The sequence below is a fragment of the Hippichthys cyanospilos genome, chromosome 20, assembly GCF_059441005.1.
Source record: "Hippichthys cyanospilos isolate Australia breed blue-spotted pipefish chromosome 20, RoL_Hcya_1.0, whole genome shotgun sequence".
NCBI classification, from domain to species: Eukaryota; Metazoa; Chordata; class Actinopteri; order Syngnathiformes; family Syngnathidae; genus Hippichthys; species Hippichthys cyanospilos.
In genome coordinates, this window is record NC_142388.1 from 15,686,417 (window position 1) to 15,701,310 (window position 14,894).

General features: G+C 40.5%; 1 protein-coding gene across 5 annotated transcripts in view; it reads right to left on the reverse strand.

Moving 5' to 3' along the window:
* enah (ENAH actin regulator) overlaps positions 1-14,894 on the reverse strand; it is a 182,835-nt gene that overhangs the window by 112,134 nt on the left and 55,807 nt on the right. For 2 of the 5 annotated variants that reach the window (XM_088402656.1, XM_088402655.1), the window contains exon 1: positions 307-1,111. The exons of 1 other annotated variant lie outside the window; for it this stretch is intronic. In XM_088402656.1, the coding sequence (XP_088258782.1) occupies positions 307-422 (116 nt within the window). In that variant the 5' untranslated portion in view covers positions 423-1,111. Of the gene's footprint in view, positions 1-306; positions 1,119-3,741; positions 3,901-14,894 lie in introns of those variants that run through there. 2 more of the 5 variants (XM_088402653.1, XM_088402652.1) reach the window with 2 other exon arrangements.

Consider the following 14,894-nt stretch of genomic DNA (forward strand, 5'->3'; position numbering starts at 1 on the left):
TATAGTTTCATTACAGGTTTGAGGTGTCTCAGATACGCATTCAAGAATATGCAGCCACCTTGTGTTATTCTGTCAAACTTACAGTGAGACTAACAACCTGAGCCCTTCAAACTAGAACAAATGTAGAGAGAAGAGTGAATGGCAAAAAAATGAAACCGGACACTTTATAGCCAAATATGTTCGTTTCAATCATATTGTGAAGGCTTGAAGAAAGTCTCTCTCTTCAACTACTAAATTGAGCAACAGAATAGCAACATGAATGGATAACAAAACAACAATGAGTCATCTTTGACAACAGCTACCTACCGATGAATTTCCATTTTGGATGCCAGCACACATCTTTCATTGAGGACGAAAATGGAGGATTTGCAATGTGGACCAGAAGACTGGATCTGCATGACTCCACACACAGGTTTGTTCATCGCTGCCTTCCACTTCTTGCTTTTCTAATGCCCCACCAGTCCTCACCAGCTTCCGTCTCTAATAGTCTACAAACCTTTCCCTGGCTTTCAATTGTCTCCCTGTCATAGATAGACCTCCCCTATTTTGGTATAGTTGTGGTTAGTATCCCAGGTGATTCGACAATTTCCTTCGCTCTACCAAACTGTTGTCCTCTTCGCCATATTTGGTTCCAGTCTACCCCTCTCACAAAAGGTATGAAGGGGATTCCTTACTTATTCATACGTGCCATGTCAGCCAGTCAGCCAGAAAGTGAGAATGCCAGCGAGCCATCGAAAGAGTCAGCAGCACTTTTCCCATGGCCGCAGCACATGCCAACAAACATACACAGTTGAATCAGTCCTAGCTTTCTTTCTGCAGCCGCAACACCAGTCAGGTATCCAGGCAACAGGCTCTTGAGCACTCGGGGCTCGGCAGTAGGAAAGCTGTTTTTGTGAATCACACCCCGCGGAAGAATCATATAGCCCAGCTCAGCTCAGCTCCGGAAGGTTCAGCGGCAGTGGGGAGTGGCTGTGTTGCTCCTCTGTTGAAGCCAACTCACATCGCTTGCATCCCACTTGTTCTCAGTCTCTCATCTGTTCTTGGCCCCGTCCCTTCCTCCCTTTCCTATCTTTGCTTGTGGCTTATCAGCTTGACTGTATGTGCTATTTGTAACACACCAGCCACCCACCTATCTCAGCTCCCTCTCTTTCCCTCACAGAGAGATAAATATGTTAAGTTGGGAAGACCGAGCCAGTCACAGTTTATCGTGTTTGATGGCAATGGAACAAAGAATGCTCAAACATGATGTTAAACATGCACTGCCAACACAAAGAATTCAGAGCACTTCCAGCTAAGTAATATAATATGTAAAGCCTTTGAAATCTACAAATTCCGGCTCCAATGTAATTCAGTGCTTTTATTTCATAATTGAACGCGACTGGCTACCATCGTCATACAACAGGATAACAACCAGTGCTACTGTGATAATGATACCATTCATCCAAAATCAATAACTCAAATATAATATATATATATATATATATATATATATATATATATATATATATATATATATATATATATATATATATATATATTGCCAAATGTTTATTGAAGATACAGCAAATCTTACTCGCTTTTACTGGTTGCTATGCTTACTTGCTTGCTTGGGAAGCTGCTCTACAGTGGAAGTAAAAAGAAACTGCTGGCCCAATCATATTTTGGCACAGAACAGCTCAGGGCTTTTCTAAAAATTGCCTTAACAGATACAAAATCTTTAATTTAAAAAATGTGATTTTGGAAAGCGTTTTACTTTCTTTTTTGCACAGAAGACAGCAATCAGAGCAAATTTTACTTTTAATTTGACATTTTTACAGAGGTGACTTCCTACTTTTAAAACAGTATTTGTAATTATCCATATTTATAAGCTCTTCGGCTTGCTGTTGCCTATCCCAGCTATCTATGGGCAGTAGACGGGGGGCTCTCTGAACTGGTTGCCAGCCAAATCAGGCATAAAAAACACCATCTTCAAAATATAAGGGTGTCCATATGTGCACTTGGCACCAGGACACTCAGGACACCCTATGACACAGTCCGATGAACGTTGTGGTTATGTCATTGAACTGGAGCCGCATGTTTTGGACATTGAGGTGAAGGGAGGGACATATCTGTCAACAGATCACCACCCGGTGGTGTGTTAGCTTCGATGGTGGGGGAGGAAGCCCTCAGACCCTACAGACCCAAACGCACCATGAGGGTCTGCTGGGAATGTCTGCCAATTGCAGCGATATTATTGTAATAAGATTAATAATAATAATATATTTCAAAAACTGTTTAAGAAAATGTAACAAAATAAATATACCACATTACAGTTGGAACCTAATAAACCCCACCTTACCTTTACAATACAAATGTAAAGAAAAAAAAAGTTCCAATTTCACATTCCCAAACTCAAACAGCTTTAAAAACTAGCGTAAGAATAATATGAAAGAATAACAAACAACAAAAGTTGGCTTTCGCTCAGACTATGGTGATTCTGATTTAAAGCATGAAATCTTTTAGCATCTACTGTACATAAGTAATGTCATAAGTTTAGATAGAATTTCAATGTAAATCTTTGCCAGTTTTTATCTTTTTATACTTTTGAAATGTTAAACATTGATATGTGTGAAAAGCATTGTTGGTCGATATGTTTATCAAGGACCTTGATACTTTCATTTGGCATTTGCTCCAGTATTTTTCTTGTCATGTTCACACCTTTGTTTTGTAAAAAATAAAGACATGTTTTGTTAATATTCTGTAAAATTTTGAATAAATGACATTTGTTTTCATCTACTCTAATAATAGCCAGTGTGTTGAAATGTCAGCTTTGCTGAAGATGGCAGAACGTCTAATTTGGTTTTGAGTTAGTGAGCAGTTATTCCCTTTTGAATTGACTATCTGTGACGTGAACTTAAAAAAAACATGACACATGCAGAAAGTGTAGATCAGGCTTTTAACTACTGACAATGCCATGGCACAAACATGACCAATTTTCTGGTACCCGTTTTGTATATCTATCAATGAAATAGTTTGGTCAAAGTGAACTAATATTTGTTGGATTTAAACAAATGTACAGTATCTGTACAAGTCATATGCATAAGCATCAAATCAAAAGAGTTACCAATAAGAACTTTTTTTTTTAATTAATTAATATTAAGATTGATATTTTTGTTACAGCTGTTGACGACTGAGTGAACCACTGCGTAAACGGCTTCACTTATTCAGGAGTGTATTCATTTGCCGGACTGAGTTGTTTTCTCGGCGTAGGGTATGAGATAATGCGTTGTTTTCTCAGGGTAGGGCATGAGATAATGGAAACGACGAAGAAGGTACTAACACAAAATCTGAAAACGTACACAGTTTAACAACTCACACAGGAGAGGTTATTGTGAAAAAAAAACACTTTATATGGCCATACTATGTATTTAATTACAGAAAATATTCACTAAAAATAAATGAAATTACTTTTTATTTTTGCTGTAGTGGGCCATATTGTTAATACCCTAACTACTACAGGTAAGGTTATTGTGAAAAAAAAACACTTTATATGGCCATACTATGCATTTAATAAATTAAAAATTAAAATGAAAATTAAAATATTCACTAAAAATCAATGAAAATACTCTTCATCTTTTTAACACATTTTTATCTCATTTCATTTATAGAGAAATGCCGTATCTTTAATTTGACATCGTGGCCTAGACTACCATTTTATCCTAATATCCAATAATAACTCTAAGTGAGCAACCACAAACTTACGAGTCACGAGTCATCTTGACAACAACAATGGGTGAATCCAGCACCTCCGCCTACAAGAAAATTCTGCTGTTGCAAATATTGTTCAGACTACTGAGGTCTCCGCTTTGTCCACGAACTGCTTGGCAAGCTGAAGGACTGAATGGCTAACTTCAGAGGGAGAAAGTGACTGGGGTTTGGACCGACAGTGACAGAGGGAGGGTGCACACCCACCCACACAGCCAGCTGGAGCCTGCACCCACCCGCATTCACCTCACTGGAGCCTGGGCTAAAAGTAGAGTGGCTGGGGGAGGGGGAACAGCAGGGTGCAACTGGTGTACTGCTAGGGGCTGTGAAATTCTTCCGTAGAATGTATGTGTCCTCCGCCAAAAATAGATTTTGTGACCTGCATGCATCATCAACCAGGATTATCTGGGGGATTTGTCGGGAGCCACCAATACAAGGTCTGCACCAAATGAAACAACTGGTGACGACATCAACTTGAAAAGAGGTTTGGGACACTCATTTGTGAATGTCACCCCCATAAACACAACATCAACCTGTAACCTGAACACTTCAAACTATTTTTGCACTATTCAATAAAATGATCATGGTAAGTTAATTGTAAATTTTTGGTTACATAAAGCAATTGTTATAGTCAAGATGATGTAATCACATGGCCTAGAAAATCATAAACATACATCATTAGAAACTTGGGCTTTTACTTTATTTCAAGTCCTTACACAAATAAGCACATTTCAAATCTGTGTGTGTCAGATTTAGAGAAAGACATAAAGCCTTTCTGCCACAGGTGAGCAGTGCCAAGTGTATGAAAAGTAGAGCAAAAGCAAATGTCCTTTACAAAGGACATTTTTGAAGGACTGATAAATGGTTCCTTGAGTTTCTCTGGTCTTTGGAACCTCCTTGATGCTCACTCACACTTAGACACATATACAAAAGAATTTAAATGCTCCACAATATGGAAAAATTCTCATAACTTCTTGATTGTTCCAAAGGATTTAGCAGCAAGAAACAAAAAAGGATGCAAACGTTCATGCTCTTAACCCTTTCACCCCCCCCCCCCCCCCCCCCCCCCCCGGGCACGAAAAAAAAACAAACAAAAAAACTTATGGCATATGTAAAAAAAACATCAAGAATTTGATGCCTGAAAGGCATCTTCCGGTTTGTATCGAACACTTTTATTTTTCCTTCGCACTTCCGGTTTTGCAGTACAGTAACCCCTCGATGTACCACAGTTCATCTTTCACAGGTTCGCTGCTTCACAGATTTTTTACAGTGTGGATATTTTTTACAGTGCGTTGTGCTCTGAATCCTGATTGGCTCAGGGGCTTTACTGTTGTCTAGAAATAAAATATTGACGCTTTACTGTTTTTTTTTTTCGTACTCATTTTTTATTGTTTTTAGATAAAGGTTACAGTATAACATAGCAGAGTACTTATATACACAACTTTAGTTAATACAAAATGACCAATGATAAAATTCAAAGTGAGGAAGTGCCAAGCCACCATCTAGTTTGTTACGTTGAAGCGTGGTTCGTTTAATGCGGGGGCGTCTACCATTCCATATGTATCTTGTAAGTAGTGTATCAAGTTTAGACCAGTAACCAATTGGTGGGGACAACGGCTACATAGAGGAAATGAAATTGATGCGGGGCAATATATTCATTTTGATTACAGCAATACCGGAGGGCACAGATTCAGGTAGAGTTGTCCATCTTTTAACGTCCTCCTCCACCTTCCCAAGCACAGAAGTGTAATTCAAGCTGGCTATGGTTGGAATAGAGAGTCGAATCAGAACACCTAAGTATTTGACCTCTTTAGTTAAAGTTATAGCAGATGGTAGGACCAATTGACCCCTATCTTCATTTAATAGCATCAAGGCAGATTTTGTGAGATTTATTTTGAAACCAGATAAGGCACCAAAATTATTAAGAGAGTTCAGCCCCCTAACATTAAACGACATCACGTTATATTTACCTACTGCCATTATTGAGGTATGGTAAGAATAGACTGAAAGATCTGTAGCAAGTTTTCCCTGAGTCAAACACATTCAAAACAGAAACTGAGTTGGCCCATTTGTCCATGCTGCAACTATACCTTCCCATGTGGAAACCCGTCCTGAACAAACCCTCCCGCCCCCCACCCCCCCTCCCTCCACTCTTACAGTAACTAGAACATGTAAGAATACCCCTTGTGCAGCCAGGGCACCGAACAGGCCCTGGTCTGTCACAGTCCTTATTAATCCGTGACATCATCACTGGTATGCACACTCTTAGAGCTCCGACATATGCCCAAATAAAATAAATACAAATTAAAGTACCCAGAAAATAAATGAAACCCCATTTCAGAATACATAAATGAAAATGAAAAAGAAAATACCCTCAACAAATAACAGTAACTTAACACATAAACATTGTAAGATGTGCATCGTTTGTAAAGTGAGGGAGAAATTTCACATTAAATTATAACCTGTTATTTCAAACCGGACCTTAAGTAGATTTTAATCTCCGTGTATATTCACTATCAGACAGTCATTTAGCAGATAAGCAAGCCAGATGGACAAACAGCCAGTCCCTGTTATTACCTGAAGAGGTGGTTTCATAATCAAGTAGATTGGATGAAAGCATGGGCATCCTCCGGTGTTTTCAAAAACTTAAGTCTCTCCGTTCCAGGTAACTTTCAGGGTTGCAGGGTATTGAAGAAAGGTCTGAATCCCTTTCTCCCTCAGCTCTCTCCTCACCGCAGTGAAGGAGCTCCGCTTTTTGGCCGTCGTAGAGGAGTAGGAAGAGGAAGAAGGCTAAGTGTCGTTCCGTCATCCAGATGAATAGGACCGTGTTTCCTGGCTTCACGTAGTATGAGATCTCTATCGTTGTAGCGGAGAAGTTTAAAGATGACAAGTCGTGATCTCCTATTATTGTTTGAAGCACTCCCGTAAGTGCGGTGTGCCCTCTCAATCTCAAAATCCCTGTCCGGTAGTGTAGGCAGCCAGATCAGAAGTGATATCTTGAGAAAGCCCGCCATATCATTCTTTTCTATACCTTCTGGGAGGCCAAGCAGGCGGATGTTGTTGCGTCTGCTGCGGTCCTGAAGTTCAACAAGTTGTTGTTCAATTGTGTCCAAACGGCTAGCATGGCTGTTCAGGATGGACTTATGCTCTTTCTGATCTCCAGCTATTTTGTCGACCTTCGCGCACATAGTATCCATATGACTTTATAAGTCATTTCTCATTGCGGCCATCTCAGATCTCACCACATTTTCAAGCCTGGCCAGGGATTCATCCATGCTGCTAGCATTAGCAATAGTGTCGAGGCTGTTAGCTGGTTTAATTTTCTTCTTTTGTTTGGTTGAGGAAGGAGTCAAAGTTAATTGTTTGCGTGCCGTAGACATTTAGTTGAACGGGCCGACGAAAATAGGACAACACCTTGGCAGAGAAGAGGGCAAAACTTAAAAAAGTGGCCAAAATGTCCGGAGCTTTCTTATCGTGCGTGCAGTGCCATGGATGCGTCCTACTGTTTTGGTTTTTCACTTGTCAATTTATTGCAAAAAGGCAAGAGGATCCAAAAGCTTGCTTTCGTCTCTCCTGTGTCTCTCCTGTAGCCACCCGTGTGCACTCAGCTCAGCATACACGCACAAGTTACAGAAGTGCTAGTAAGCACATTGATTGAGAGCTTTGTCTCTGGGAGCCGATCACGTGACTTATAGGCATGCCGAGAGCAAACGCACACACTATGTAGTCACACAGACAGCAACGAAGAAATGCGCAGCTTTGGAAATCTGACTTTTACCAAGATTTATTTTGTACTAAATTGAAATTTCAAGTGTATTGTTATGATATAAGAGGCTTCAATTTAATTCGATGTCCAAGCATATCCGTTTATAAAAATCTTCTTGCTCGGAAAAAGGAAGAGCGCCAACAACTATCCATCACAATGTGCGGAGTCAGGACAAAGAAGCACAGTTGGGACTGTGAAATACGCGAGTGACAATGTTTCCAACCTTGTATTACTATATTTACTAATTATTACTAATTACTTACTTATTATTTACTAATTACTAATTTGGGACATTAAAACTAGTTTTGATTTTTGGTTTTATTCTATAGTTCAGTATTGCATTGTAAAATAAAAAAAAAAAAACTAAGCTGTCTACTTCACGGATTTCACTTTGCGCGTGTTATTTTTGGAACACAAACCCCGCGATAAACGACGGATTACTGTATAGATAAAAGGTAGCTTGATTTATCCGTTGGCACATAGCTTTGAGTTTGAATGGTAGCAAGCAAGTCCCTCCGAAGAAGCAAAAGGTGTGTTTTTATTACCTGTTTAATTTCATGTATTTGATTATAATCGGAACAATGTTTTGAGTTTATATTTGTACATGTTTGTATATTGTTTTCAGCTCTTACGGTGACGGTGATCCAGCTGTATGTAATTATGGTGAAAGTGACCATGATGGCAATGAAAAATAATGTCGCTCATCAATAAAAGATCGAAAATTCACCAGTAAAGCGTCAACCTTGATCGGGGGTCTGCTACAGTAAGAGCTTACCTCTGCTCCTGCCGAGCTGCTCAATAATGATGTGGTGCTACAATGACTAAAGGTGGAGATACAACGGCTAAAGGGTGAGCAGCAATGGCGGCTAATGCGGTGGAGCTACAATGGCGAAAGAACGGTGATCGAACAACTACACAGAAAACGGACGGCATCGAAGAGCAAACGCTATAGCTACAAACAGAAATGGATGGCGCAAGTGCGTCGCTTGATAAAGGAACTGTTGACAGCATATCAACAGATGAATGTTAGTTAAGTGAGCTGAGCACACAGCAGGATACATCATTCAAGGCGATCCTAGGCGATCGGAACGGCCTCGTGTGCTAACGAAAATATGCTAGCCTACCAACGGGATGAGATGATTAAAAGGAATAAACGGTTGCTAAGTATTTATGAGCGATGGAAAGAACTTATCAGAACATCTAGACAACAGTTAAGGACGGACTTATCAGAGCAAAGGCTGTGTTCAATGGCGAATGACATCACAAAGGTGATGATGACAGTCTATCGTGAAATAAGAGAAAGTACTTCATGTCCTGAAGCAAGACGCAAAATGGACGCATGTGAAGCGGTAACAAAAGACATTATGCAAATCAGAAATTAACATATAAAAGAAATAGATGAGTTTGATGCAAATAGAGAAAAGCAGCAACTTCAACAACTCCTGTCCAATGAATACGCCCATTCCAGCTATGGTACCGCCTCGTTATCAAACATTAGTAGTAGTCGATCAGACTTCTGTGAAGGGAATCATATATTAGGTTGTTATCACTATGTGCTTATTTCTTGTCTAGAATAGTGTGCGTTGCTATCCATCTATGCAGTCTTAGTTCATCTTGCCCCAGTCCTTAGATAAAGCTGTTGACGCAGGAAAGTGTGAGCTGGGACCTTGGCCCAGCTGTTGGTGGCGCCCGACTGGCTCTTTTTGTTATGTCTTGTAATGTGCAATGCGTTGCTGAATGAATAAAAAGCAGGCAGGGACGCTTGAGCGATGAAAAAATGCTATTGGCAACAAACGAGTATATACGCCAAGCTTTTTTCCCTTTGCCCAGGAGGAGAAAAGTCAATCTTGGCTGGTCCGAGTTACTATTTTGCTGTTTAGCAGCAGGGCTTGTCTTAGTCTATTTTTAAAGCTAACCCTGACATAACTTGGTCCTTTGAGCCGGGATGGTTAAAACGCCTTCTCTTTGGTGGACGATCAACGACGACTAAACCAATCGGTGCACCGTTGGAATCTGTTGGATTCTAGAAGCTCTCCTTTCCACAAGGCCAGACGTTGGACACATCTCACCGGAGGAACGCAAACACCATCCAACGAACCAGAATGACTCGACCAGCAGAGAGATTGCAAGAACAAAAAGGTCAGTCTGCCCTGTCCATCGGACCTTAAACGAACAGTAAAGGTCAGCCTGACGAGTCTGACGAGTTTAGTCTGAACGTTCCATCGGACCTTAAACGAACGGTCCATCGGACCTTAAACGAGCGGTCCATCAGACCTTAAACGAATGGTCCATCGGACCTTAAACGAACGTCTTGACGGATTCAGTCTGACGAGTCTGAACGGTCCATTGGACCTTAAACGAACAGTCCATCAGACTTTAAACAAGCAGTTGGACCTAAATGAGACAGTTTAATATCTGGTGCACAGTTACTGATCATTTCTGTGAGGTAGTGTGGAGACATTCTATGTGGAGTGTGGACATGTGGAGTGAATGTCCTGAGTGACAGGAAATCTAAAACTGGTGAAACGGGTCGTGAGTATAAACACCTGGGGATATCCGCCTTTCGAGGTAGAAGCTCGGTATCCGACACGACACCAGGCACGTAGCATTTTTCACGTGACAAAGGAAACATAGTTAATCATGAGTAACAAAAATAAGTCCTCCGAGGTCGCTACTCGGCCCAAGGAGGCGGAATGGGAATGGGAATGTTGTTACAGTGTAGATGAATTGAAAGAAAATGTATGTTTAGCAGAAAAAGAAAGTACTAAGTATATGGGAAAAATGGAAAAACCAACACGGTTTTTCAGGGGATGTAGATGACAGTGGCGGATTGGAGAAAGTGTTGAGAAAGTTGTCATTGAAGGACAGAGAAAAGAGTAAAAACAGTGATGATAAACAGTTGTTTAAATGCAAGGCTTTAGTTGATAGAGCCAGACAGAAATGAGAGAGGAAAGTGGCTGACAAAAAAGAAAGAAAAAAAGAAAGTAGATAATGATCTGACTACAGCCACTGCTCTGCCAGCAACTAATGTAGCCAGACAGGAACCCAAATTAACGGTGGAAAACAGACACCAACAATTAGTACCTGAGTGTACCACCATTTTCTTAAACCCAGACACCTGAGGTTTTCAGAGGCAGAGTTGACTACCAAGCAAGACTATGGCAAAGGCAGTAAGACCCTTTTTAGGGACTGGGTCTCAGCTCCACATCTGAGTACTGAGGGTTGACATGAAGCCAAGGGAGTAAAGGCATTTGAAATGGTGTGCGCAAAAAATGTGTCTTGTACGTGCTTAATAGATTAATAGAGTCTGCATAAACATTGTGAACTGTATGTTGTGTGAAGTGGATCTGCATGTTTGCTGGTGTGTTAACTATTGGTGTTTTACATGTTTGTATGTTAGATTGTTAGAAATAAACAATGAAATTGGTTGAAATGGGGCCAAAATGCATTGTTAGATCATGCTTTATCTAGTCTGCATGGTTAAAAGTCAAAATGACAAATTTTAGATGTGTCAAACCTGAGGTTTGTGGACAGAAACTGGTTCATTCACAGGGTGAATTCTCAGCACACAGGTGAAATGAGTGAAAAATAGGAAAATATATTATGGGATGAGGTGAGATTAAATTATGAATTAGGATGTGTTCAAATGCTCGATTAACTGGCAATAAATAATTAGTGGTTGAAACAAATAAAGTACACAAGGTTGTTGCGTTATATGTGAAGCTATGCCAAGGGTGGATAGCCAGAGAATGTTGAATTAATTGTAAATGATGTGTTTTCATAGCTTAATAAGATGTAGGCATGACTGTTGTTGTATGATAGCCAGCTTGGGAGACTGTGGTATGAAAATGAGAAGAGATTGTGAGTGTAAGCCTGTGAAGCTTGCTCTGTTAAAATTTTTACACAGTTTGCTGCATGCATTGTTGTTATTGTTGTTGCCATAGTTGTGAGAATTGTTGTTATTGCTAAAGTTGGCTTTGTTGTTGTTGTTCTTTAATGTGGAAAATATTTGAAATTGGGAAATTGATAGAGACCACCGAATTTGTTAGAACAAAGCTGAAGAAAAACTTCAAATAGCAAAATCGATTAAAGAAAAAAAATTGGATAAGTAAAGAGCAGCAGCCATTAAAGGACCTGTAGAGAAAATAAAACAGCCAAGTAGACACCAAACAAAGCTGCTTGGGAGGATTGCAGATAATGGGACAAAGCAGGGGCGTGGAGAGCAGGAGTGGCAATCAGAGGCTTCTGCCTCCCTTTTTACCGCAACTGCTACTTATTTTGGAATTTATCCTCCACTTTCTGAAAACAGGAATATGACCCTTCTCTGCCATCCACACCTGTAACGAAAACTGCATAGATACGTGATAGGGAGTATTTCATGATCCAAGTAGCAAACCCTGCATGTTAAGATGAAGAAGAATCATTTTTGTAAACTGGCCCTGCCCAAAAGACAAGTACATAAAAGCGGAGGAAAGCCTGGCACCTTACAAGATATGAATTAAGAACGTAGAATATTGATGGCTTATAGTGTAATAATTGTTTGGATAGATTAGCATAATAGTATCAGATTTTAAAATCAAATAGATTCAACTGTGCAAAGGGAGGATGAACCAGTTGATTAGTTAATTGTTTGATATAGTATAATTTGCGAGTTTTCTAAAAACAAATTGCATTATGGTAGATAATGGATAAACAGGCTGAACATATTGACAGCAGCTGAAAAAATGCAAGACTAAATAGAATTATACTACAAATAAAAGTGTGGACGTGAGTGAACTCCAACATTAAGAGATTAGATAAGTTCACGATTCAGCTGAGGGTGGAGTAGAAGAAAAAAGGTAGAAGAATGTAGTAAGAGAGAGTTGAAAGACAAAATTGAATGCATAAGAATTTTGGAGTTGTGGCAAGAAAGATTTTGGGCAAATGAAAACAAATGGAAGAAGGTTGGCAGAACTAACGAGATAAGGATGGCAGATTTGTTAGTGATAGATGAAAGGAGGCCGTTGCAAAGGCCCGAAAATCACAGACCAAAAGACAAATTATGTCATTTTGAGGCTGTGTAATTTTGTAGCACATGGATTCCAAAATTATTTTGCGTTGACTAGGCCACTGTCGGATATCATTTATAAAAAAAAAAAAAAAAAAACTGATAATGCATTTGAAAGTGTGAAAATTGGAATTGATTCATTCATCCATATTGGCACTACCTGATTACAGCAAACCATTTGAGCACCTAAACAGGGATTCATGACATCAGTTTCATTGCAGAAGCATGGCGGGAAACTGAGGTCAGTTGAACTTTATTCGAAGGAATTGGATGCAGTTGCTGGGCCAACCCCTGAAGGTGTTCAGGTGGTGCTGGCCGCAGCATTGGCAGTGGAGGCTTCAGCGGAGGTTGTGTTGTTTCACCCCCTCACGTTGAAGGTTCTCTATGTATTTGTTTTGTAGCTGGAAACCAAAAAAAATGACACTTTTATCGCCTGCATGACATTTATATTGCACTGCGTTACTTTGATCACAGGGACACATTGTAATTGTTAGATGTGGAGCATTAAACCCTGCGACACTTTTGCCCACGCCTGTAGACGGCATCCCATATGACTGTGGAAGCCACGTCCAAATTTCCACAAAACCAAGACCTGACCTGACTGAAACCCCTCTCCCGACTGGAGAAGTTGTTTTTGTTGACGGTTCAGTGAGCAAAGGGGAAGACGACCGCAACAGGGTGGGATATGCAGTTACTACATATATGAAAATTTAGTTTCAAGGAACATTAAAATCAACATGTTCAGTGAAAGCAGCTGAATTGGCCGCACTGATCAAAGCGTGTGAAATATTTGAAAGCAAAGATGTTAACAATATGGACAGACAGCCAGTATGGCATATGTTTTGTCAACTTTGGGCTAACCGCGGCTTCAAAACCACAATAGGAAAATAAACAACCCAATTACAGCAGGAAACCGATTAGGCAAACAAAGCAGCCATTGAAACAGTCATAGGTGTGCCCAAAGTTGCCAAAACACAAGACAGCTGCATTGACACCCGAATTGACACACCTTGTGATGAACAAAACACACAGACCATCTTGAAATCAAGGTAAAAATCAGCAATAAAGGAGCAAAACACGATGTTGAAAGAATAAGTAGATTGGCAGTTGGAAAACCATGGTTACTAAAGTATTGATCTGAATGAGCAGCAGTTGACACATGAGCTTTGCCGTGTGTTAACGGGGGGAATATGTATGATCAGTTGCACATGGGTTCACATTATACTCCATTTTTTTATTTTGTAAATGTTGTGATATCTGTTTTTGGAATAATGCGCAAGTTTATTTGTGACCACATAGAGGCAAATTTCCAGAACCACTGAAACCATTTCATATGATATATATATGGATGACATTGAATCAAATAAGGCATTAGGAAAGCAGTATTGATTCATTATATTAGATGCGTTCTTCAAGTGGGTTGAATTATTCCCAGCAGCGCATTGTGATGCATAAACAGTTGTCAAAGCATTATGTGATCGAATCATACAGACATTTGGCATTCCAAGAGTAATTAACAATGACGATGGATTACATTTTGTGAAAAAAGCTGTAACAAAAGTTGGAGAACTGTTGAATATCAGAAGGGCTTGTTGAAAGAACAAATGGGACAGTCAAGGCCATACTCATAAAAACAATGCAAGCAATGAAGAGACCGCGACCAGATTGCATTCCTATTGGGGCCACAGGAATGAGAATTGTTCTGCTGAAGGAAAAACGTTATCACCATTTGAAATAGAATATGGAGGACAATACGCACAACCAGACTTAACCCCTGACCAGCCACCTAGTGGATGTTCTATTTCAGTGCACATGAAAACACTGTTTGGCACAAGGAAGATGTATAAGCACAATGACTGGCCAGTGTGTTCTATCCCACAGAATATCCGGGTCCAACTCGGAGGCAAGTTGTTCCTTAAGGTGCCGACGACCTCGTTGGGACAGTGAACGCTTGGATGGCCCGTTCCAGGTGATCGCAGCAACACCAGCTGGGGTGAAAGTTGAAGGACGTGACGGGTGGATCCACCAGTCGCAGTGCAAGATCCTTCGACCCCCTGTTGACGGGCCTAGCGATGCCAGTCACTCGAAGTGAGAATCAACACCCCCAAGTGCATGGAAGGTGCACCAAAGAAAGACCACAGTGGGAAAAAGGGTTTTTTGGTAAACACACCCCTCTCAGGAGAATGACCTGTCCGCCAGCACTTCTCAGAGCAGCATGCTGCTTGGTGGCGCCCTTGTGTCCGGACGACCAACAACGTCTACCTCTCACACAGCGGTTGCCCACCAGCGTCATGGGCAACCCCCAGCTCCTGACGGACATCACAGGAACGGTGATAA